General features: G+C 49.7%; 1 protein-coding gene across 4 annotated transcripts in view; it reads left to right on the top strand.

Moving 5' to 3' along the window:
- The window catches only part of PHF20L1 (PHD finger protein 20 like 1), an 813558-nt gene that overhangs the window by 599524 nt on the left and 189171 nt on the right, over window positions 1-24863 (top strand). For all 4 annotated transcript variants that reach the window (XM_078686744.1, XM_078686740.1, XM_078686743.1 and 1 more), the window contains one exon: window positions 319-418. In XM_078686744.1, the coding sequence (XP_078542870.1) occupies window positions 319-418 (100 nt within the window). The remainder of the gene's footprint in view (window positions 1-318; window positions 419-24863) is intronic.

The following is a 24863-nucleotide window of genomic DNA, read 5'->3' as shown; positions in this document are numbered from 1 at the left end:
AGCATGAATATAAACTATGTGGAAATTTGGCTATAATGAACTAGTTGGTATATGTTCACTGTATAAATTAAATTAAGTATTAATTTATTAAGAGTCACTTGCAGCATTAGGCAGCTATAAGATATTTTGTTCTGGGAAAGACCTGGAAGAGGTTGCTGAATGTGGACCCATTTTTCATCCGTGTTATCGTGGTATCTTTTGAATGTCTTTTATTTTGTGTTTGTTTTGAGTTAATAATTTCGTAGGTTTTGATTGCATCTTCCATTTATGTTATTGTTGAAGAAGTCAGTTATTTATTTATTTTTTTTTGGTTTGCAGTGTGAAGAGTGCCTTTGTTGGCAACATAGTATATGCATGGGATTAATAGAGGACAGCATTCCAGAACATTACTTGTGCTACATCTGCAGGGACCCTCCAGGTAAAGTGGTGTTACTTGCTAACAGTCAAGATTGGATATGTTCACATTACAAGCACTATACTTTCAAAGCACAGTCTCAGACTTGTCATCTTGCATTTTGATTTAAACCACTGTCACTATTCCATAAGGCTTCACAAATATTTCTTTGTTATTATTTGGACCACCAGTGTATTACATCTTTCGTGAACGTGTTGCTTTGAAAAACTCTCATTGTCTAACTTTAAGCCATTATCGTCATAGCAGCCCACTAAACCTTTACTGTAGTTGCGCATCCTCCTTATTTGGGATCTGTTTTCTTTCAGCCATTGAATGGACTGTATTTTACTCAGCCTTCTGAAGCCATATCAAAATCTTCTAGTGCTGATATGAGTTTCCTTTTTCAGCGACCTTAAAAGCCATTTGCTGCACTGTTTAAGATAGTAAATTCATATGGATGTTAAACAAAGCTCCTACAGATGTCGAAAGTACGAACTCTCTGCTGGTCCGTCCAAGCACTTTGTGTCTCAGTATTCTGTATGTATACTTCTCTGTAGAGTCAAATTAGTTGTCTGGCTTGGGATTTATTTCTTAAACAGCCTGTTTATTTTAAGTTGTGTAAATCTTTTCGGCAGAAAGAAATCTCTATTAAAAATACCTATGTCGGAACCCCTTTCAGAGTACCTCTGGGTACGCAGGGGATTCTGAGCCCAACCGTGGTGGTTGAGGTCCTGAGAAGCTGGGCCCAGCACCCCTTCTACAAATAACTCTGTTAGCTGTGTTCGGGCACTCAAGTCCCCCTCTGTGGGGATGTAGATGAAAGTCAGTGGACACGACTTATAACTCAAAGTGCAAAAAGTACGAGCAATCAATCAATGGCCAGTCCAATACTCGCTTTTATGAAAAAAGAAGTATTTTATTTTTAAGTCTATACACGCAAAGGTATATGACATTCAGAAGCAATAACACAATCCTCCTGATGCTGGGGCTTTAGTGGTTGTCCGGCAAATCCCTGTCCCACCCTCCTTCGCGAAACATGTTCGGCGTTATTCCCCAGTCATTGATGGTCGCATTACGGGAAAGCAGACTATTTAGCCATTTCCAAGAGTTATCCCTTTGACTCTTTGGGAATCAGTCAAAAGTGTCTATGGTGCCAGAGCACCATTAGCAGCAAGTCCCCTGGGGCTCCAAAGGCCCAGTTCCAGTCTTATCTGCTCCGGCATGATGACAGTGTTCAGCAGTGCAGCAAGTGTCTACTCATGAGTTTGGATCCTGTACGGCGAAGTTAGGCCACTTCAGGTGTGCGTGGCAGCACCTGGCAGTTCTGCTGGTTCATGCCAGTAATTGAAGCTTTTCCCACTCGGCAGACACAAAGGTAAGTTGCTCTTCCCCCTAGCAAAGGGAGCAGGTATGCTGGTGTGAACTTCCATCCACAGACAAGAGCTCCAACAAGAGTACAACATCCTCATCTGCATCTTGATGATCTTCGAGGAATCTGCCAGGTGCAGATCACAGCACCATATATCTGCTTGGGAGATGGTGAATTTTTGGGGTCTCTACCTCCCTTTCTAATAGTCCTTTTCCAGACAGTAAAAATGATTTAGGGTCTGAGTCTTTGACGTTTTATGTTGAGATTCTGCTTCTTTTAAAGTGTCATTTTCTCTCTTTCTTCTTCCCTTATGAAAGTTGTCTGTCACAGCAGGCAAGATTCCCAAGCTGATTGTCCCACAGGACCACTCTTGGAAGTAACCAGAGTTCACATCTGGATGTTTACCACAGTGATATGCCGATACCGGTCCCAGGATGCTTGTTTCCGGTCCATGGAAGACATGGCTTGGCAGTTCGGGCTGGACTGTTCCCATGAGGCACAGGGTCAGACTGATTTCCATATGGCCATGTCTGAAATGGGGTGGCTGAGTGGGCTAAAGAATGGTGATGGATTAAACCCAGATCAGTTGACTGGGGGTGAGAGTTTGATTGGCTCAAACGCTCCGTCCATCATCCCCTTTTGTATTACCACAGTGATATGTGCATCACAAGGTTGATCACATACCCCTTCCTTCCCTACTCTTTAGGATTCCCTTATTAGCCTCATCTATATTCCTCAGATGTGTCCAGACCCTTCCTTTTGATCTATAGCTGAATCAAAGAGCAGTCTTTTGAAGTGTAAGGGAGTCTCTTCCTTTCCCTCGAATGTGTGTTCCATCCAGCACACAGGAATGCAGCAGTATACACATCTTTCTGGTTGAACTCCTAGCCTCTTCATGTCCACTTCATCAGGCAGGACCGGGCTACCCAAAATGGAAACATCAAGAAATGGCAGAATGCACACTGGATTTTCACCCAAAACTTCAATCACTATTTAAACGCTCAAAGACAAACATTTGTTGTGGGACACCGGTATCTCACACCAGCAATGTGTGTATAAATAAATGTGCAACATCGCATACGATTTGGCAGAAGGGTTTTGTTTACCCTTACTACACGATGATGAGTCACGTTTTTGTGTAGCTAATCCACACTATTTCAGCGCACACTGCGTTCGTTTAGATTAATTGAATTTTCAGGAACAGACTGAGGGGGTTTCAGTTTATCCGACTAGTGAAAGCTAAAGGAAGGGGATTTAAGCATGGACATGGGCAATGTACAAGTGGGTTTAATCCTTGAATAGCATTATGGACACTTGTTTGTTTTTGGAATTACATTCACTTTATTCAGTTATTTCAGCTTTTTAGTTAATTTGGTTTAGAATAGGTTGTGTTTTTTGTCACCATTCACACAAACGTTTGAACCATTTCACATATATGTGTCTGGAACAAGGTTGCTTTACACTTTTAAACAACCATTGGTCATTTTGCATTTGGTAAAATAACAATTTGATTAAGTGCTAGCGAAAGTCGCACTCTGACACAAATGTGTCTTTCATCACAGTTCCCCCTGGTAAGGGGCAGTGGCCCGAAATACAGTGGGTACAGACACTTTACATTGATTCACGGAGAATGGTGAACCTGCCATATGCTGTTAGAAGAAGGCCTAAAGTGGCATCTTGTTGAATGTATTGCTTGAACTTGTTGCTTTGACTAAAACTATGGATAAAACTGTTTAAATTGAGTTAAGATTGCTTACATTTAAATTTGTTCTATGGTGGTGCATCCCATGCCTGGAATTACCTACGGGGTTCCAGCTTTCTGCTTCCCAAAATGGTACCTAGTGTCCTCCATATAATGTACCATTGCGTACGCACTTACTTAGTGTATGTTCTCAGCACACCTACTGTCCAGCACTAGTACCTTCATGCATTGTATCATTACATGTACACATGCTGCGCACTCAGTCTGCGCGCATTGTTCAGCACTGAAGCTTCTCACAAGCACACATACACCCAGCACATGCTTTTATTGTGCAAGCACTGCACAACACTCCATCTTTCATGTCATGGATTCCTCACTGGCATACATACTCTCAGCATGCACTAATCTCACATGTACTACACTGTGCTGCTCTACCCCTTTACTGTACCCCTCCCAGGCACACATACAACCACCGCAGAGTCACTACTTGGGTCTATCCTTGGATGTGATATGTCAGTCACCGTATTTCACATTCTTGGGTGACTTCAATCTACACCTTGAAGACCTGATAGATAGGGATGCAATATATTTTATTGATGTCATGAATAGCCTAGGACTTACTCAGCAAGTAACCGGTAGCACCCTCTCGGAAGGGCACCTGTTAGAGGGTATTTTCTCCAATAATAGCGTTCTGCAATGTCTCCCATCACTCCCACTTACCTGGTCTGACCATAAAGCCGTCGTGTTCTCTTTTTCTCGTCATCATTTAGGATCTGAGAATGTAAGAAACAAACATCCTAGACGTTACCAACCTTGGAATAAAATTGCATCTGAAACCCTTGAAAGCTCCCTAGCCCAGATTCCCCCTAAGATTAACAATGACCCCGACATGGCGGCAGTTGCCTTTGAGCAGTGGATCCGTAGCTCAATTGACCATGTTTTACAGAAGAAATCCACCACTAATCAAAAGGTAAGACGCACTGAACAGCTCAGACTTCAAAAACAAAACTGTCGCCGTCTTGAAAGGAAGTGGAGATCCTGTTATGATGTGAGTAACAGAACAGCCTATAAACAATCATTGCTAGACTATAAAAAAAGGAATGCATGTTAAGAAGACCCGCTATTTCACCACAGCCATAACAGCAGCAAAAAACCCATCCAAAGAACTATTTGCTACAGTAAAAAAGGTTGCCAAATAATCCCCTGAAATAGCACACACCAGTTCGCCAAACTTTTTGCAATTCCTTGGCCCCCTTCATTCAGGATAAAGTTAAATCAGTCTACAGTGGTTTCTCTACATCCCTGTCTCAATGTGCGACCCCCTTCCCCCCAATGTTCGTTAGTCTTTCCTAACATTTAAGAGGAGGTCATTTTAGCCACTTCAAAAGTTATCGATCTCCCAGAACTACTTCATTTTCCATACTTGTCCTCTGATCAGGTCATCAAACTACTTCTGTCTACCAAATCTGGATCTCCATTAGATCCATGCCCCCCCCCCCCCACCCCAAAACCTTTCTTCTTCTACCAGAAATAATTGCTTCTCACTTCTCTCCCATTTTTAACCAAATGTTTTCCTCTGGCATATTTCCCACCAATTGGAAATTAGCATCAGCCCTCCCTCTTCTAAAGAAAGCAAACTTAGATGGGGCGGATCCTAATAATTACCGTCCATTCTCAATCTCCAATCCCCCGGCCTGCCAAAATGGTCGAGAGGGCCATGAATGTAGTATTATCTGAATACATTGAGGAAAATGCTTTCCCGAATGTCCCCCAGTTCGGGTTCAGAAAACACAATAGCATTGAACTGGCATTGATCTCGGCATCAGAACAGATTGGGCAGGCGGTCGACATAGGGGGCAATGCACCACTTGTGCTGCTTGACCCCTCTGCTGCATTCGACACTGAGAGTCATACAAAACTACTGGAATGCCTTGAGAGGATAGGCATAAAAGGAAAAGCTCTCACCCTACTTAGATCTTTTCTGTCTGACCGGGAACAATTTGTAGTGCTTTCTGAATTCAAATCACATAATTTCACACTACCTTCTTGGGTACCCCAGGGCTCTTAGTTGAGCTCCACCCTTTTTAACATCTACATTGCTCCCCTGGCGCAGCTGATCAGATCTCTGAGCTTTTCAGCAATTTCCTATGATGATGATGATGATGATACTCACATTGTGATATCAGTGGCAGGCTCTCCTTCGGACACAGCATCACAGTTCTATACCTACCTCAGTCAAGTTGGTGATTGGATGGCCACCATCTGTCTGAAGTTAAATTCCAACAAAGCTGAAGTTCTACTCTTTGGCAGCAACACCACTTTTTGGTCCCCAGCGCTTTGCCCATAAGAACTGGGCCCTTTGCCCACCCCAACATATAAAGTAAAATACCTAGGAGTCACCTGTGATTCCAAGCTCACATTTGAAGGTGATGTGAACTAAGTTACCTCTGCATGCTTTTATACATTAAAACTACTCAGAAAAATCCTTCCTTTCATCCCTGTCAATCTTCGCAAGCTGGTGATCTCTGCTTTGGTCTTGTCCAGAGCCGATTATTGCTACGGTCTTTTTATCAACCTCCGGTCTAAATGCTTGACTAAACTACAGATTGTGCAAAATGCAGCTGCGGGCATCTTGATGAATATCCCCAAGCATAAATCTCCCACTGCTACGTTAAAAGAATTGCACTTGTTACCAGTCAAGAGTCTCATTGAGTTTAAAGCCCTTTCATAGCATTTAAAGAAACCTATGACCAGCCTTTTTCAGCAGAACCTTCATTGGTACGTTCCCACTCGCCACCTACGCTCAGCTCAGTCCCACTATTTGGTGTTTCCTAGGTTCAGGAAAAGCTCCTGGGGCGGCAGAAGCTTTCTGGTAGGTACGACCAGACTCTGGAATTCTCTTCCCCAGAGGTTAAAAGACGAAACTCGCTTGTTGAGTTTCAGGAAAGCGCTAAAGACATGGCTGTTTAATCTATGACTCTGAATTAAGTCCTTACGGCATATTTTATCAGATGATGAGGAAAAGTCAGCCCATATCGCACCTGATGCCCAGGCTGCTGGCGCAGGACGCCTCTTAGTTCCCATCTTGAACAATTACCAAATAAAGAGACGGGCGCTGGAAGCAGGAAGACAAGAATAGAGTTTTATTTCTCATGAGGGGAGCCTGTCATTTCGGACACTCGCATAGTGTCTTCAGGAGGTGCTCTAACAAGTTCTCTGAGGCTTCGTCTTTTATACACATGTTTATGATGCACAAACATTCCTTATTACAATAAAGACGCTTTGAAGTAGGAAAAGGCATGCTTGGAATCCCAGCTTCAGGCCTATTCCCATACCAGTCGCTCAGATGTCATCCTCCCCTCCTGAATGTAACAAGAGATTGTGATCTCTCAGCTGGACATTCCTACAGGACACGAAGGCAGGAGGGGATGATCAGGTCAAAGGTTGGTCAGGTGATAAGGTCGGACACTTCGGTTGGTGTATCACGGTTTTGTTATGCTGGGCAGGGAAAAGGGGGGTGTACATCCACGAGGCTTGGTCTTAGGACTTGGGACCGGGTCGAGAGGCCAAGTGCAGCCGGGGGGGGGGGTTGTCAGCTGAGGGGAAGGGTGTTCTTGGGAGGAAATGGGGGGGTGTGGGTCAAGCAGGAGTGCTACTTCTAGAGCAGGGTCACGCAGAGGGAAAGGGTCTTGTGGCCGATGCATGAGCAGTGCGCGCGGGGAGGGGTGCCAGGGGTTTAGCAAACGGTCAGAGAGGCCATGGTGTCTAAAATGGCTGTCGTGTACGTGTGTGCATGGGTCTATGCTGGCGGGATAACACAGTCAGTGTTTCGCAATTATTCGTTCTGCTTACAACAAGGGGTACAGTGAACACAAATGAACGCCGCTTATGTACATATACATTGTCATTTTCAACAATGAGACACCTTCGGGTAATTGTATTGCGCTTTATAAGTATCTTTTTCATTTCATTCACTACGCCTGTGCTACGCAGTGTAGAAAGTGCCCCTTTTGGACATGATCACCCCCACTTTTTGGCTGGTATTTGATGCAATTTTAACAGAAGTGCTTTGGGTTCTTGCTATCCAGGCCCCCATTGCCAGTGCTTTTTCCTTAAAACAAGGTCATTTTTCAGTTATACCCCAATTTCCAAGACCGTTACCACCTCTGTAACTTTCTAGTAAATGGTACCCCTTGTACCTAGGGTATGGGTACTGAAGAGGGCCCATAAGGGCAGCAGCATGTATTGTGCCACCCTAAGGCACCTGCCACCAAATTCATGCAGGCTGCATGAAATGGTGGAAACAAGTGTGAAAACACAGTGGCACACGCCCTGTGTGCTATGACCAGAGACACTGTGTGCTATATATGTGAGTCACGCTTACAGCAGGCCTTCTATCCCTAAGGCAGGGTGCATTATATATCTGAAACAAACTGTTAGTTATAGATTTCTTACCTTAGAATTACCCGCAGGCGTCAGACTGGATCCGGAATTTTTTCTGGCAGCAGTACCTTTGCGCATCAGAAGGTGGCGTCCGTCGAGTCCGCGTTCGTCATTGGTGGTCGCCAGAATGACGTTGCGGTAGCTACTTTGACGCCGCCCTCTGCGCTGATATCCGTACTTTCTCTTTCCGTGCCAGCAAGCGCAGATCCAGAGAGAGCGGTACCCCCAGTCACTTTTTGAATGACTTTTTCTTGACTTTTGTCAACATCGTTTTTTGAGTCCATCGATTCCTGGTGCACGATGGATGCCTGGCATCAAGGCTTGCGGTTCCAGTAGCCGACTGATGTTGGTTACGGATCTGCACCGTGTGTGCCGCTTCTGCCTGGAGCGCTACCACTGCTCCATGTCTTGTTCTAAATGCCGGACCATAAGCCCGAAGTCTTTGCGGGAGCGGTCCCAAAAGCTGCTCGAGGCCCAGCAGTTGGCTCTGCACCGCTGGAAATCCCGGTTGCATAGGAGGTCAAAGGACTGGTCGCGGAGCCAGATCATTCTTTGTCCAAGTCTTCGCACTCGAGGTCAGGTAAGTCGAAGCACAAGAAGAAGTCGAAGAAGCATCATCGCTCTTCGATTTCTCCCTGTCCATCGGCCGTCGCGACGAGGGATGCGGGTGGTGCCCCTCCCGCGGCTCTGAGTGCGGAGCCCAAAGGGTCGACTCCGGGTTCCCCCCCCCCCCTTTCTGGGGCTTAGTGAGACCCCTGCCCAGCTTCATCAGTTTACGAAGCGGCGCATGCCATCTTTGGGGAGCCAGACTCCGCTGGCGCGCCTTTGGGCCCTGCTGACTCGGCTGGTGGCCCTGGGCCTTCGATGCCGGCGGCTCCGGCCACAGCATCACAGGGTCTGCTTGGATTCAGGCCTGGATCCGGATTTGCGCTGGTCGACCTGGTTACGACTCCCACAGCGCCGATTCCACCAGCACCACATCCGCAGCCGGCATCTGCTGTGTCCCCAGCCGACCTCGACCCCGGCCTCCACCTTGAGGTAGACTCGGAGCCGGACTGGCATAGACCAACGCCGAATCCAGCGCTGTTCTACTCTGGCTCTTTGAGACCAGATTGGCAGCCAGAGGAGAGTAAGGAGGAGTGGGAGTGGTCTGGAGACCCTTTAACAGACCAGTTAGGTTATGAACCAGACTGGAGAGAGGGCCTGGTGGAAGCCAGTGGTCTGGATACCTCACCAGACCGTGGCAGGTTGTCTTCTCCTACCGTGGTTACGGAGGAGGGAGCGTCGTAGGCAGTGGTGTTGCGTAGGGCGGCCAAGGCTCTCAGCCTCGAGCTACCTACGGTGGCAGTCAGGACTAACCTCCTGACAGAGGTGCTTCAACTGGCAGGGAGCTCTTCAAAGCCCCTGCTGACGTTTGTTGAAGCCCTAGCTGACATCCTTTTGGGAATCTGGTCCAGGCCCAACACAGGGGCTCCTGTGGACAGGATGAGTGCCCAACGCCACCTCCCGGCCCTGGGCAACTGCACTTTCCTCTCCCAACACCACACCCCTGAGAGCTTGGTGATCCAAGCCTCCACCTCCAAGTGCGCATTCCCTACAGCTCCCCCTGATTCCAAAAAGAAGCTGGACCATCTTGGGAAGAAGATAATTTCTTCTTCCAGCTTGGGACTGCGGTCGGTAAACACTGCATATCTGTTGGGCCGTTACACCCACTCCGTGTGCGACACAGTTGTGCAAGTGCTGCCTCAGTGCCCAGAGGAGGCCTGGGCCGTACTCTCTCGGGTAGTTGCAGAAGAGAGAGACGCAGCGAAGTTTACTATCCGCTGTGGGCTGGATAGCGCTGACTCACTAGTCAGGACAATTTCCACGTCGGTAGCCCTTCAACGCTACGCCTGGTTGAGGTCGACTGGTTTTTCATGGGATGTCTAATACACCCTTAAGGACATGCCCTTTGATGGCCGTCGCCTATTTGGTGACAAAGCTCACAATGCGCTAACTCGCTTTAAGGACTCGCTGGCTACGGCCAGGTTCTTGGGCCTCTCCACCACCCGCCCTGCACAGTCTGCTTTTTGCCCCTTTCTTGGCTACGGAAGGGGTGCCTCGCCATGTCCCGCCCAGAGCCACAGGCCAGCGCAAGCTGTTAAGCCCCTGCGCTGCCGGGGACTTGGGAACCACTGCAGTGGTTCTGTGGGCCAGTCCACCACAGCCCCCTCTGCAGCAGCCTCCAAACCCTCCTAGTCCTACTCCCTCCCCTTCCAGACTACCCCTCCAGCAATGCCACCTCAGTACCATCACATGTCGGTGGATCATCTGGTCCTCTCCAACAGGAAATTTTGGCACTATTGGCCAACAGCCATCAAGCTCGTTCCTGTCCCAGAAGTAGGTCGTGGTTGCTATTCTCACTACTTTCTGGTGCCCAAGAAGGACAAAGGCCTGCATCCTATCTTGGATCTAAGGAATGTAAACCGCTTCCTCCGGAAGGAGAAGTTCAACAAGTTGACGCTCGCTCAGCTCCTGTATGCCCTCGGCCCTGGAGACTGGATGGTAGTGTTGGACTTGCAGGACGCTTATTTTCACATTCAGGTCCTGCCGGCCCACCGCCCGGACCTACGGTTCACGGTAGGCCACGAACACTTTCAGTTTACCGTGCTCGGCTTTGGCCTTACCAGCGCCCCTCGGGTGTTCACGAAAGTGATGGCAGTGGTCACTACTCATCTTCCCAGATCAGGGGTTCCACTCTTCCCCTATCTCGACGACTGGCTGTTGAAGGCAGGCTCCCCCCAGGCTGACGTCGCCCACCTCCATACTTTGGCCAACCTCCTGCATTCGCTGTGGTTCTCCATCAACATGCCGAAGTCACACCGACTCCCTCTCAGAAGCTCCTCTTCATCAGAGTGGTTCTCGACACAACGCAGTTTTGGGTTTATCCTCCCGAACAGCGAGTCTGGGATATTCGGGCTATGAATTCAATCTTTCAGCCTCTATCCCGGGTTTAGGTCAGGATGACCCTCCGACTACTGGTCCTGACAGCCTCCTGCATCCTTGCTGGTGGACCGTGCTAGATAGCATATGCAGGCTCTGCAGTGGGACCTGAAGTTCCAGTGGGCACAACATATGGGGAACCTGTCAGATTGTGTCCAGATCTCGGAGGGCACTGCACAAAAATTGTAGTGGTGCTTAACGAACAAGGATTAGGTTGACAGCAGATACCTCTCCCTTCCCCATCCAGAATTCACAGTGGTGACGATGCATCACTTCTGGGATGGGGAGGCCACATGGGGGAGGCGGAGATCAGAGGCCTCTGGTCTGTGGCAGGGTCCGAGCTCCATATCAATCTTCTGGAGCATCAGGCGATTCGTCTTGCACTCAAGGCATTCCTTCCCTCTGTCTGGGGAAGAGTAGTGCAGGTGTTCACGGACGACACCACCGCCGCCATGTGGTACTGCAACAAGCAAGGCGGGGTGGGGTCATGGACCCTATGTCTGGAGGCCCTCAGCCTCTGGACATGCCTGGAACATCCGGGCGTATCCCTGGTGGTTCAACACCTGGCCGGTTCCCTGAACACCAGGGCGGACGAACTCAGCCGCAGGTGCATGATGGATAACGAATGGCGTCTTCACTCAGAGGCGGGGCAAGGTCTCTTTCAGCAGTGGGGACAGCCTTGGTTAGATCTATTCGCCACCGAAGAGAATGCGCAATGTCAGCAATTCCGCGTGTTGGAATTTCCAAGGCGGCACTCGCTTAGCGACGCTTTTCGTCGCGAGCTGAGTTGGGGTTTTCTATACGCCATTCCACCTATACCACTTCTGCCCAGAGTGTGGAAGCAGATCAGGTGACTGGCCCAAAGATATTCTGGTGGCTACGGATTGGGCACGAAGAGTCTGGTATCCCGAACTGCTACACATGGCCATCGATCCTCCGATCAGACGACCTGTTCAGGAGGATCTTCTGTTGCAGCAGTAGGGGACGACGGTCCTCCACCAGAACATGTGCAGCCTCCACCTCCTTCCGTGGAGATTAAGCGGCGGCAGTTGACGTTGTTTGATCTGCCTCGAAATCTGTGATGTTATCTTAGCAGCCAGGCGTCCCTCCACTAAGACTGTATACGCCTGCATTTGGAATACATTTGTGACATGATGCACAGCAAAGGCTGCTTATCCCCTTTCCGCCCCTCTTCCTGAGGTTCTCTTGTTCCTCCTTTCTTTGGCCCAGCAGGGCTCTGCTCTAGGCACTCTAAAGGGCTACTTCTCGGCTATTTCAGCCTTCCTTAGGCTTCCTGATCAGCCTTTTCTTTTCAAGTCCCCTGTTGTAAATCGTTTCCTTAAGGGCATTGCTCCTCTTTTTCCTCCTATTCCCTTCGTAATGCCCCATTGGGACTTGAACTTGGTTCTTACATATCTTATGTGCGCTCCTTTTGAGCCGCTTCATAACTGTCCTCTCAGGCTTCTAATTTTAAAGACTACCTTTCTGGTGGCTATCACCTCTGTGCACATGGTGAGTGAGCTACAAGCTATTTCTTCCAAGCCTCCCTTTCTGGCTTTTCATCCGGAAAAGGTCGTCCTCAGAACTAGACCTTCCTTTCTTCCCACGTTGGTTTCTTCTTTCCACATTGGCCAAATTATCACTTTGCCTACCGTCTTTCCGCCTCTGCATCCTTCAAAAGAGGAAGAGGGGCTTCACCGTCTGGATCCAAAACGTGCACTTTCTTTCTACTTGGATCGCACCAAACAATCCGGGTAGACAACCAGCTCTTTGTTGGTTACGTGGGCGCTAAGAAAGGTCGGTCAGCGTACAAACGGACCATCTCCAGGTGGGTCGTTCTGTGCATCTGTGCATCTGCCTGCTATTCTTTGGTAAAGAGGAGCCTTCATTGGGACTGCATGCCCATTCCACCAGGGCGACGGCAGCTACCACTGCTTTGGGACTGGGAGTCCCCATTAATGATGTCTGTCAGGCAGCTACGTGGGTATCACTACACACGTTCACCAAACACTGCTGCATGGACAGCCAAGTCTGGAGAAACCGCTTCTTTGGCCATTCTGTTCTCCAGTACTTTCTGGTGTGAATTTAGTTCGCAGACCCACCTCCGGGGTTGGTATTGCTGGGGTATCTATTCTAAGGTAAGGAATCTCTAACTGTTTCTTTCAGATGAACAAGTTACTTACCTTCGGTAACTATATATCTGTAAGAAACAGAAGTTAGTTATAAATTCTTTACAGCCCCACCCATCCTCCCTTTTCTGCGAACTGACTTCTAGGGTTAAAGACTTCCTTTCAGGGCCAGTGGTCAGTGTCTTGCATGGCTCTGCTGGCATGGAAAGTCATGTTCAGAACTGACGTCATGTGCTGTCTAGTTCAATTACTACATATGTGCTGGGCCCTGGTCATTATGAGTTCCCCAGCTAGTTGTATGATAGAGGCACACTTGACTAAACCGCACATGCTTCTACCACGCATCCCAAACCATGAATGTGACTTAACCACGCATACCCTTCCCACGCAATTTACCACGTGGTAAAGGCATGAATGGTAACTGGGTATACGTAGCTAAGTTCACCACTACTCGGACATCCCTCCCCATAAGCTACATACCCCCTGCCTGCCCGCCTGTGCTGACGTCCAAAACCTTCCCATCCCCCACATTCTCCCTAAAACTACCCCAACCCCTTCTTCTGCCATTAGGCCTAAAACCCTAACCCCTAATTTAAAAAACGACCCTGACCCCCCACCCATTAACCCTAAATATTGCCCCGCCTGCTCCTAAGCCCTAAAAATTACCCTGCTACCCATTCCTCTCCTTCTGTCCTGAGGCCTAAAACCCTGCCCCTTTACATACGCTACCCTGACTCTTTGCCAACCTCACGCTGCCCCAAAAACTACCCCAACCCCCGCCCCCCCGCCCTTAGGCCTAACCCCTGATTAAAAAAACTAACCCAAACTCCTCCCAGCCCTGAAAAGGACCCCGACCCCTCAGCCCTGAAAGCTACCCTGACCCATACACACAACCCCCACCCCTCAAAACCCTGCCCCAGTCCCTCTTACCTCACTGCTTCCTTCTCTGAGGTCTTCCTGCTTCTGAGTTCCGCTGAGCTGTAGCCAGGAGCTAGACCCCTTACTGCCTTAACCACGTGGTTAAGACAAGCGTGGTAGCGCTTGCGTTGTTGGAACGAGCATGTCTGAGGACACAGTGTTCTGTTTCCCTCCCCAGCTACATGATGGCTTTACTGAAACCTATGTTGTTTGGTATCAAACACCTTATCTTAATAAATCCATACTAATAGTTTATCTATTAAGTCATGCACTTAGAGGTCACCTTAGAAGTGCCCCCTGAAAATCCTACCACTAGTTAGTGTGCTGTCTGACTGGTTTCATCCAGCCTGCCACCACAAACACGTTTCTGCCCCCGTGCAGGTGAGAGCCCACGCCCGGAGGCCAGGAATTAGGCCTGCTCTGGAGAAAGATGTTCACACCTGTCCAGCAGAATGGCTAGTGATTTAGCATATCAAGGCTAGGGGAGTCAGACACCCTGCTGCCTTTGATATGCAACCCTGGCTTCCCCCAGACCTGGAAGATGCCACCCCCTGCCCTGAGTCCCATTTGGCTGCAGAACAGGTGGGAAACTAGCTATGCAAGTAGGCGTGTTGCACCACCAGGCTAGTCACACCCCTACGGTGGGCTTCCTGATGTGCTCCACAAAAGAAGGGTTCCACCATCTTGATTTTGTTGGAAGTAGGAACTCTGGGACAGGGTTATGCCCACTCCCCACAGGAAGTGGTCATAAAGGGGGTGTAGTTGCCCCAAGGATAAGTTACCCATTGCCTACTACGCTTCACTCCCTTAAACACTCCTGAATTAAGTATTTAGATAGCCCCCTGACACCAGGAACTCCTATTTGACTGACTCCAAAAGAAGGACTAAGACGAGCAGAAGGACTCAAGAACCGGGAACTAGCTGTGGGCTTTGGCACCAAGCCTGCAACATCGGGTACACTGATCTAGTGACCAGAGGGTCCACCGACGCAGCAGCCTCCCAGGAAGTGGTCACCGTGCCGAGGTTTGACCTGTCTCCCCATTAAGTTTGGAGATACCAGGAGCCGCCCTACACCAATATCCGAGGTACTGGAGCCTGAAGCAAGCGCCAAGGCTTGTTTGTGTTCAGTCTGAACGCTACCACTGCCAAAACCGACCTGCATGTCGAGAGACTTCACCAGAGGCCTGCTCTACACCAGAAGTCCTCTTGCTGTGTTTCTTCCCCTCTTTTGTAGGTGCACTAAGGACCGTGGGAGCCTCAAACTTGACAACCCGCCGGACAAAACACCAATGCACCTGAGCCCCCCAGCCCGAGTCCATTGAAACAGATAATCTGAAAGAAACGCGTAGTGATAGTTTCCTTACCTTAGAATTACCCCCCAGGTGTCAGACTGCACCCCTGTGTGTCGGTAGGCGTCGTCATGCGTCTCCGCGTGCATCGTTGATGTTGTTGCCGTCGATATGACGTCGCTGGAGCTACTAAGACACGCCCATGCACGCTGACGCCAGTTCTTTCTTTTTCCGCGCCAGCAAGCTCAGATCCGGGAAGAGCAAGTACCCCCTGTCACTTTTTGACAGAGTTTTTCAAGGCCTTTTTGTCCCATTCTTTCGAGTCGATAGACTCCTGGTGTTGTAGCGATGCCCGACTTCAAGAACTGCAGGGACTGTCACCGCATGATGTCGGTGACGGACCCACACCGCGTGTGTCTCTGCTGCCTGGGGCGCGACCACGCCTCCAAGTCGTGCCCCGACTGCCGAGCTATGGCGGCAAAGACTTTGCGGGAGCGGTCCCGAAAGTTGCGAGAAGTCCATCAGCAGGCTCCACGCCGCTCAAGGTCCCGGTCCCTAGGGAGGTCAAGGGACCGGTCGCGGAGCTGTCACCATTGTTCGTCTGGATCTAAGTCTTCGCACTCTGAGTCAGGTAAGTCGAACCATTCCAAAAAGAAGTCGAAGAAGCATAGTCGCTCCTAGACTTCCCGTCGCGGGTGAGGGTGCGGGCGGTGCCACCACTGAGGATCCGGTGGAGCATGCAACATCGCCGCCGGCCTACCCGCCCTTCCCGGGTCCGTCGGTAAAAATTTCTTGCTGCCGTGGCCCGACTCTGTGGGCCGTCTGGCCCCGCCAGTGTGCCTTCAGGCCCTGCGGGCCCGACTGGGGGGTCCTTTTCTTCCATCGCCGCCGGCTTCAGCCACGGGTGCCGCAGGACCCCCTTGGCTCCAGGCTCGGACCCCGGGCGACACCGGTTGACCTCATAACACCTCCACCAGTGTCGACCCCTCCTCCGGCACCACCTCCGATGTCGTTCGGTGCTACCGCCGACGTCGACCCCGGTTTCAGCCCGGACACGGAACGAGAATGGTCTCACTCTATACCGATTCTGACGCCGATGGGGCCTTTTTACCCCTATGTCCGCCCTCCTTATTTTCAGCCTGTTTCACAGACTTCGGAGGAAGGGGAGGACTGGGAGGGGTCTGAGGACCCTCTCACACAACAGCGTGGTTATGATCCGGACTGGGCAGAGGATTTGGGGGATGCCAGTGGTCTTGACACCTCACCTGACCTTGGCATGCTGCCTCCCCCTTCCGTGGCTATGGAGGAGGGAGCAAGTTACGCAGTGGTGTTGCTTAGGGCTGTGCTGAGGCCCTTCCCCTCGAACTCCCTACAGTGGCAGTCAGGACTAACATCCTGACAGAAGTGCTTCAGCCGACGGCTACCTCTGCGGAGCCACTGTTGCCTTTCAATGAGGTACTGTCTGAATTTCTTTTGGGCACCTCGTCCAGGCCCAACACAGGGCTCCTGTGGACAGAAACGTGGCCTGACTCCGGGCGACCCCCTCTCCTCTCCCAACACCCCACTCCTGAGAGCATAATTGTCCAAGCCTATGCTTCCCAGAGGCGTTCCCTTCCGCCCTTCCAGATAGGGAATCCAATAAGCTGGAGCAGCTTGGTAAGAAGCTGTTTTCTTCTGCCAGCTTAGGGCTGCGGTCGGTGAACACTGCATGCCTCTTGGGACGTTATTCCCACTCTGTGTGGGACACGGTTGCGCAGGTGCTGCCTAACTGTCGGGAGGAGGCCCAGACAGTACTCTCCCAAGCTATTGCAGATGGGAGAGTCGCAGCCAAGTTCACCATCCGTTGTGGGCTTGATACCGCCGACTCGCTGGGCAGGGCGCTTTCCACAACAGTGGCGCTTCAGCGCCACGCCTGGCTCAGGACAACTGGCTTCTCAGGGGATGTCCAGAACACTTTGATGTACATGCGCTTTGATGGCATTCTCCTCTTTGGCAATAAGGCAGATAGTGCGTTTGAGTGCTTTAAGGACTCCCGAGCTACGACTAAGTCCTTGGGCCTGTCGGCCACTCGGCCTCCTCCGCCTTCGGCTTTTCGCTCCTTTCGTGGCCACGGAAGGGGTGCCCCAACACGTTCGTTCCAGAGCCACAGGCCTGCATAGCAAGAACATCAGCGCGGCCACGGATGTGGGAACCGTCAAGGCGGTTCTGGGGCCCAGCGGGCAGGTCAGTCCACCTCCACCCCTGCAGCATCCATGGCAAAGCCTTCCTAGGCCGGAATTTCAGGCCCATCAAACGGCAGTGGGCGGCAGAATTTACCATCATCTCCCCCACTGGTGCAAAATCACCTCGGACAAATGGGTGCTGCAAATTGCCCAAAGAGGCTACTCCCTCCCCTTCAATCAATCAATCAATCATGCCATTTGTATAGCGCACTACTCACCCGGGAGGGTCTCAAGGCGCTTGGGGGAGGGGTATGCTACTGCTCGAACAGCCAGGTCTTGAGTTGTTTCCTGAAGGCGAGATGGTCCTGGGTCAGCCGAAGGTGGATGGGGAGGGAGTTCCAAGTCTTGGCAGCCAGGTAAGAGAAGGATCTTCCTCCTGCGGTGGCTCTTCGGATGCGTGGTACGGCTGCGAGGGCGAGGCTGGTGGACCGTAGCTAGCGGGTGGGCGTGTAGAAGGTCAGGCGGTCGTTGAGGTACTTGGGGCCCAGGTCATGGAGAGACTTGTGTGCATGGGTGAGGAGCCGGAACGTGATCCTCTTGTCGACGGGGAGCCAGTGCAGGTTCCTCAGGTGGCTGGAGATGTGGCTGCGTCGGGGGACATCCAGGATGAGTCGGGCGGAGGCGTTCTGGATGCGCTGGAGTCTTTTCTGTAGCTTGGCTGTGGTTCCGGCGTAGAGGGCGTTTCCGTAGTCCAGTCGGCTGGTGACGAGTGCCTGGGTGACAGTCTTCCTGGTCTCGGTCGGGAGTTGAAGCACGATGAGGAGACGGCGTTGACTTGTCTGGTCATCGAGAGGGAGGGGTCCAGGATGAAGCCCAGGTTGCGTGCGTGGTCGGTTGGCTTGGGTGCGGTGCCCAGGGCTGGGGGCCACCAGGAGTCGTCCCAGGCGGAGGGCGAAAATCCCAGGATGAGGACTTCCGTCTTGTCAGAGTTCAGTTTCAGGCGGCTGTCCTTCATCCACTCGGCTAAGTCTTTCATCCCTTCGTGTAGGCAGGTTCTGGTGGTGTCGGGGTCTCTGGTGAGGGAGAGGATCAGCTGGGTGTCGTCGGCGTAAGAGATGATGTTGAGGTTGTGCTGGCGTGCGATGGCTGCGTGAGGTTTCATGTAGATGTTGAAGAGGGTGGGGCTGAGTGAAGATCCTTGCGGGACGCCGCTGATGACTTCGGTGGCCTCGGAGCGAAACGGGGGGAGGCGGACTCTTTGTGTTCTTCCGGCGAGGAATGAGATGATCCACTCCAGTGCCTTCTCTTGGATACCGATGTTGCTGAGGCGCTGGACTAGGGTGCGGTGGCAGACCGTGTCGAACGCAGCGGAGAGGTCCAGGAGGATGAGGGCCACTGTTTCCCCCTTGTCGAGCAGGGTCCGGATGTCGTCGGTGGCTGCGATGAGGGCGGTCTCGGTGCTGTGGTTGGCTCTGAAGCCGGACTGCGAGGGGTCGAGGGATCCGTTCGTCTCGAGGAAGGCGGTCAGCTGTCTGTTGACGATCTTCTCGATGACTTTAGGAGGAAAAGGGAGGAGCGAGATGGGGCGGAAGTTTTTGAGATCGGTGGGGTCCGCTGTAGGTTTCTTCAGGAGGGCGCTGATCTCGGCGTGCTTCCAGCTCTCCGGGAAGGTGGCGGTGTTGAAGGAGGCGTTGATGATGTTCCGGAGTTGGGGTGCGATGGTGGAGTCGGCCTTGTTGAAGACGTGGTGTTGGCAGGGGTCGGTCGGTGATCCGGAGTGGATGGTGTTCATCGTGCGGGCTGTGTCTTCGGTGGTCACCGTGGTCCAGGTGCGAAGGGTGGCGGTGGGGGGCATTGGTTCGACGGTTGGGTGCGTGGGTGGGGCGCCGAAGCTTCGATACTACCCCTCCAACCATGTCACCTCAGTACCACTGAATGTCTGGGGACCATCTTGCGCTTCTTCAGCAGGAAGTCACGGCCCGCTTGGCTAAGGGGGCCATTAAGTGCTTTCCTTGGCCAGAAGTAGGTCGTGGTTGCTATTCCCACTACTTTCTGGTCCCCAAGAAGAACAAGGGCCTGCGTCCTATCTTGGACCTCCAGAACATTAACAGCTTTCTTCGGAAGGAGACGTTCAAGATGTTGACACTAGCTCAGGTTTTGTCTGCCCTCGACCCTGGAGAGTGGATGGTAGTGTTAGACTTGCAGGACGCTTATTTCCACATCCCCGTCCTGCCGGCGTTACCTGCGGTTCACGGTATGCCACAAGCATTTTCAGTTTACCGTGCTCCCCTTTGGCCTTACCAGCCAAGATCAGATGCATACTGGTAAGAAGCATTTTTATTCAAACACAATGCAACATTGAGCTCAGTGGTAATGTCTAGATAATTGCAATTAGTTACTTTACAGATTACTTTTCTAACCACAGGACTGCATCCTAGATGCAGTCCTGGGACGTCTCCTGTAAACCGTTAAGTAAAAGCGTTTAGGTGACAGTAGTGATTTTTAAGGGCGATTATTGTATTTTAAAAGTTGACACTTAGAAACTTTGTCACATAGAATCACAAATGTTATTCTATGGGAGGAAATTCACCTAGCAGGTAAGTAATGTTATCTTTACTTTTTCTTACTCGGGTTGGATCCTGGATCCGGGGCTGGTGTATTTCTGTAAACAATTGAAAGAATGCGTTTAAGTCATACAAGCGTTTTTTAAGGAATATTTGTAGTTTTGGAAAATCTACACTTTAAAAACTTTTCTGGTGAAATCCAGACAATGGATTCCTATGGAAGGAAATTCAAGTTACTGGTAAGTACGGTAAAATTACTTTTCAGGGTCAGTGCTGGGCTAAAAGATGCAGCACTGGGTTCTCTCCTGATAACAGGTGAGTAAATCGAAATGCGTTGTTAAGCTGATTTTAGATGAATATTTTAAAGTTTCGAAACTCCACACTTAGAAGAATTTCCAAGTGAAACCAGTCAATGTTACTCTAAGGAAAAAAAGTGAGTTATCGGCTTTTGGGTAAGTACTCGTCTGGCAATGTTAAGGTTTTGGACATGGACTCAGGGGTCTCCCAGGCCAGGTAGGTACAGTTGGTACACCCTCAGCGGCACAGGGGCAACCAGGTGTAGATGTAGTTAGGCCTAATCTTATCCTATGAGGGGCAGGGGGCCTTCGGTTGGTGACTGCGGGAGCTCGGCTCCTGGTCACTTGCTCAGGGCAAATGGGGAAGTAGATTAGGACAAAGGTTGCACTGGCAGGGGCACTCAGGCGGCTGGGTGCATGGTGCTTTTGAGCCGTCGGGCGCTCAATGTTATTCAATAGAAAGATGAACAAAGGCTGCAGGCTCGGGGACGGAGATTCTTCAGGAGTGACCAACACTTCGAGAGGTAAGTTGGGATCTTGGAGGATAGGTAGTCACCCAGGAGTTGGGCACAGGGGGCTGTGGAGCGCCGAGGCCGGAGCGCCCGACCCGCTAGGACCCCGAGACGGTTCCGCTGGGCCCGAAGGCGCCGCGGAGCCCGTCGGAGGAGAGAGGGACCTCATGGCCATGAGGAACCGCTCGATCTCCTCCGGCGTCGCGTTAGGCCCAGGGACCGAAGGGTATGAAGCCGGACGCGGCGCCTGCGACTCCGACGGAGCCGTGTGGGCGGTGCCACCCGAACACCCGGCCGCGTTGCGGGGAGTCGGAAGAACGATGACGTCTCTTCGACTTCTTGTGCTTACCTGACGACTTCGACCCTGAGGAGTGATGTCGACTCCCGGAGCTATGATGGCTCCGCTCCCACGACCGGTCTCTCGACCTCCGTCCGGACCGGGACCTCTCTTGGCGCGGGGCCGACTGCCAGAGTTCGAGTCGCTTACGGGACCGCTCCCGTCTAGCTTTCGAAGTGAGGGCCCGGCAGTCGGAACAGGCCTTGTCGTCGTGGTCGACGCCGAGACAGTGGAGACACCGACGGTGAGGGTCCGTTACCGACATCAGTCGGTCGCAATCCTCACAGGGCTTGAAACCAGGCATCCCTACCGGCACCGAGTAGGAGTCGAAGACTCGAAAAATTCGATCAAAAAGAGTAGTCAAAAAGTGACTAAGGTACCACTTTTTCCGGATCTGCACGCGGAGGCGGCGTCTAAGTACTCCGACGACGTCATCACGGCGCTCCCGACGACGGACGCGGAGCCGCAGACTACGCCTACCGACGCGCAAGGGTACTGCTACGCAAAAAATTTCCGGATCCAGTCTGACGCCTGGGGATATTCTAAGGTAAGGAATCTAATACTAACTAATGTCTCTTACAGATATATCGTTACACAAGTAGTAACTTGTGCATCAGGGGGCAAAATAAGTCCCAAAAACATATCGATATCTGGCATGGTCATAGTGCAGGAGCTAATGGCTCCTTCTACCTTTTCATAGAAAGTAGCCAGATTTTTTCACGGATCAGGCAAAGCAGCCTAAAGAGCCATAACATCTGCTCTACTCCAAGGAGTATAGACCCAATTATAATTAAAATATCCCTTTGCCTCATCTGAAGTTTTATTGTCATTCGTTCCTGCACCCTTCGGAGGAACATACAGAGGCGCAGCTTCACACATCGGTTTCAAAGTAACCACAGTATCACTAGGGTCATTGGCTGTCCCCAAAACTACTTCTTTTTGCACTGGGGTCTGAACTGTTTGTGCAGTTTTAACTTTACTAGGTGATATTTGCTCCGCTTTTAAACGTAGTGTATCTTGTCAAGTTCCATCATTCAATTGTTAATAATCAGAATTGATATCAGTGGGCTCTAAGTTTTTAGATACCTTTCTAAAAGCGAGTATTACCTCCCAAGTGAACTTCTCTGCAAAATATGACTGCACTAAATCTTTCCACTCCTGAACCATTGCTACAAGGTCTGGAGCAGAAGTAGTCCTACAAGCTTCTTTGCAAGCAGTGGATCTGATAGTGGCTTTTTCATCAGTAGTCAAAGTAGAGCGAGTCTGCCGCCCATCTTGCTTATCTATTTCTTTATCATCTGAAGAAAAATGTTCTTGTTCAGAAAGATCATTCTCAGGGCCAGAGGGAAATTTATACGGGGCGGAGGTCGATCTAACAAAATGGAGTCATCCTGAGGGCGCCTAATAGGGTACTGGCCAGTTGTCTTTTAACGACGCTCCCTTTCCTCTTTTTCTTTTATTGCCTTCATCGCCTTATTTTTTTTAATACCAATTCTTTTTGAAATATTGTTTTTCGCTGGTGCGCTTCTTTCTCCCACATTCGTACACAAACATATCTTGTCGAATTTTTCTTTTAACCAAACACTGTTCGACATATTGAATCTTTTTAAAGTCAAATGAACCATTCACTGGCAATTGGAGGTCAGAATCCTTTTTCGTTTATTTGTTCCGCAGTGTACTATACATTATTGAAGAAATACTGTATTTGACATACATATGTCTATTAGGTGTCCCCTCTGGGGGAGCGGCTGACTTCTTTCTAAATCTGTTTTGGTACCACCAAGACAGCAACACAACCTACGGAGTGTGCTGGAAACAGGCATGCTACCATATTTTTGTAAAATATTACTTTTCCAAAATATTCACAAGTAGAGAAAAATCTCCACATTACCTGCCTTTATCTTTTGCAAAAAATAAATCAAACAAACAAAACCAGAATCTTGGCCAAGAAAATCAAGAGTGCCGCTTCAGCGACCTTACCAAACAAGAGTCTCCAACTGCCAACTGCCAATCTCTTGGTTGACCTAATGGCCACTGCAAATAATTACGCCAAAGGATACCTCAGTCGTTACCGGCCACCACCTGGGGGATCAAATCGAGAAAACCTGAAAAGTCACTTCGGTCTGCAAATAAGAGTCTCCTCATGCAGGACGTCTCCTCAGTAATATTTCACTCTTCCGGTTAAGACCACTCCTTTGGATGGGCGCGTCTCCGATGAGGACCCACGTGCCTGGCGCCAACTGTGGAAATGTGCCTTTTAATGAGCACACCGGAGCGGGGGTCACCCTTATCTGTCATGGGGTCCGTTTACCAACAAAATAGAGATTGGCACTGAAGCTGGAATTCAAATAACAAGTTTATTAATCACTCATGAGTGGGACTACGTCCACACAGCACTCTCAAGTGCTGCCTGAGGTAGTACATTGAAGTCACAGAACACAGGCCTTATATACAGCTTTTTCTGCACTGGTAAGCATGTGGATACAAATAGAAGGTACAGGCCTTCACAGGGATAGTTACCGACAAACATTGGCAGATGGGAGATTACTTATTAAGCAAAGTGGGAGGAGGAACAGAACTGTTTACAACATCAGAAAATGGTTGACAGTTGCGTCTGAGACCAAGTGTTCTGGCAGCTACAAACTCTTAGCATGCAAATTGCTTTTAGCTGAGTCAGGAAGTCATCTAAAATAGACAGCACAGGCAGGGAAAAAGACGAGCAGCAGAGGATGGGAGAATTACAAAGCCACCAAAATGGATGCCACAACCAAGATGGCTTCAGCTTATGCTAACGGAAATTATTTCAGATTTCCACAACAGCACCATGATGGCTTTACTTAAAACTGGGAAGTTTGGTATCAAAGTCCCAGTGTGGGATTGTAGAATCCAATAAAAACAAATCCAAAGAATGGTTCAAGATCTTTAATAAGAAGACACAGTACAACAGCTTACAGGTCTGCAGCTGTAACATCCCAAATCAGAATTGTATCAAGGTTCTAACTGAATCGGTCATGGATGGCATGAGCCAAAATCAAAGGAAAACAATTCCATTAAAAGTACAATATGAACAGAATAAGAAATGTTAAAAGGGAGATACAAATAACAATGTAACAAACCTCTCCCCTAAAGAATGCAAAGTTAATGCGAATGTGAAACACACTTGGCAACATGCCTCACATTCCATACTCTACCGTCTTGTGTAACTACACTGTTATGATTAACTTTTACAACCTTAATAGGTTTACCAAATTTACATTCTCCTTTGCAGATATGTCCCGGTTTCCTTATCCTCACCCATTCTCCAATGATAAAAAAAAAGTTTTTTAACTTTCATGCGAGAATCATAATATGCCTTACTCTTGTCCTCCACAAGAACCTTAGAATTTCCCCTCTTCATTGCATTCTTGAACCACCACGGACACAGCTTAGAAACAGGATCTCTACCGCTCAACAAACGAAAAGGAGAAACCTCCGTAGTGGACTGTGGTGTAATACGATATAGCCAAAGCTTCTCTCTCAACTTTTCCTTCCAAAGAGAACCAAAACCATGTGCCCAGAGTATATCCTCTTTCAGTACTCTATTATACCTCTCGACCTGTCCATTACCTTGTGGTTCATACAATGCAGTAGTGACATGTCGTATGTTGTAAAACTTCAAGAACTCTAACATCTGAATAGACTTAAATTGTACACCATTATCAGAAATAAATCAGTACCTCTGGATAGCCTTCACGAGCAAAAATTTCTTTAAAAAATAAAATCCCAC

The sequence above is a fragment of the Lissotriton helveticus genome, chromosome 4_1 (assembly GCF_964261635.1).
Source record: "Lissotriton helveticus chromosome 4_1, aLisHel1.1, whole genome shotgun sequence".
In the NCBI taxonomy this organism is placed as follows: Eukaryota; Metazoa; Chordata; class Amphibia; order Caudata; family Salamandridae; genus Lissotriton; species Lissotriton helveticus.
Note: the sequence above shows the minus strand (reverse complement) of the source record. Positions and strands in the feature narration are given on the sequence as shown.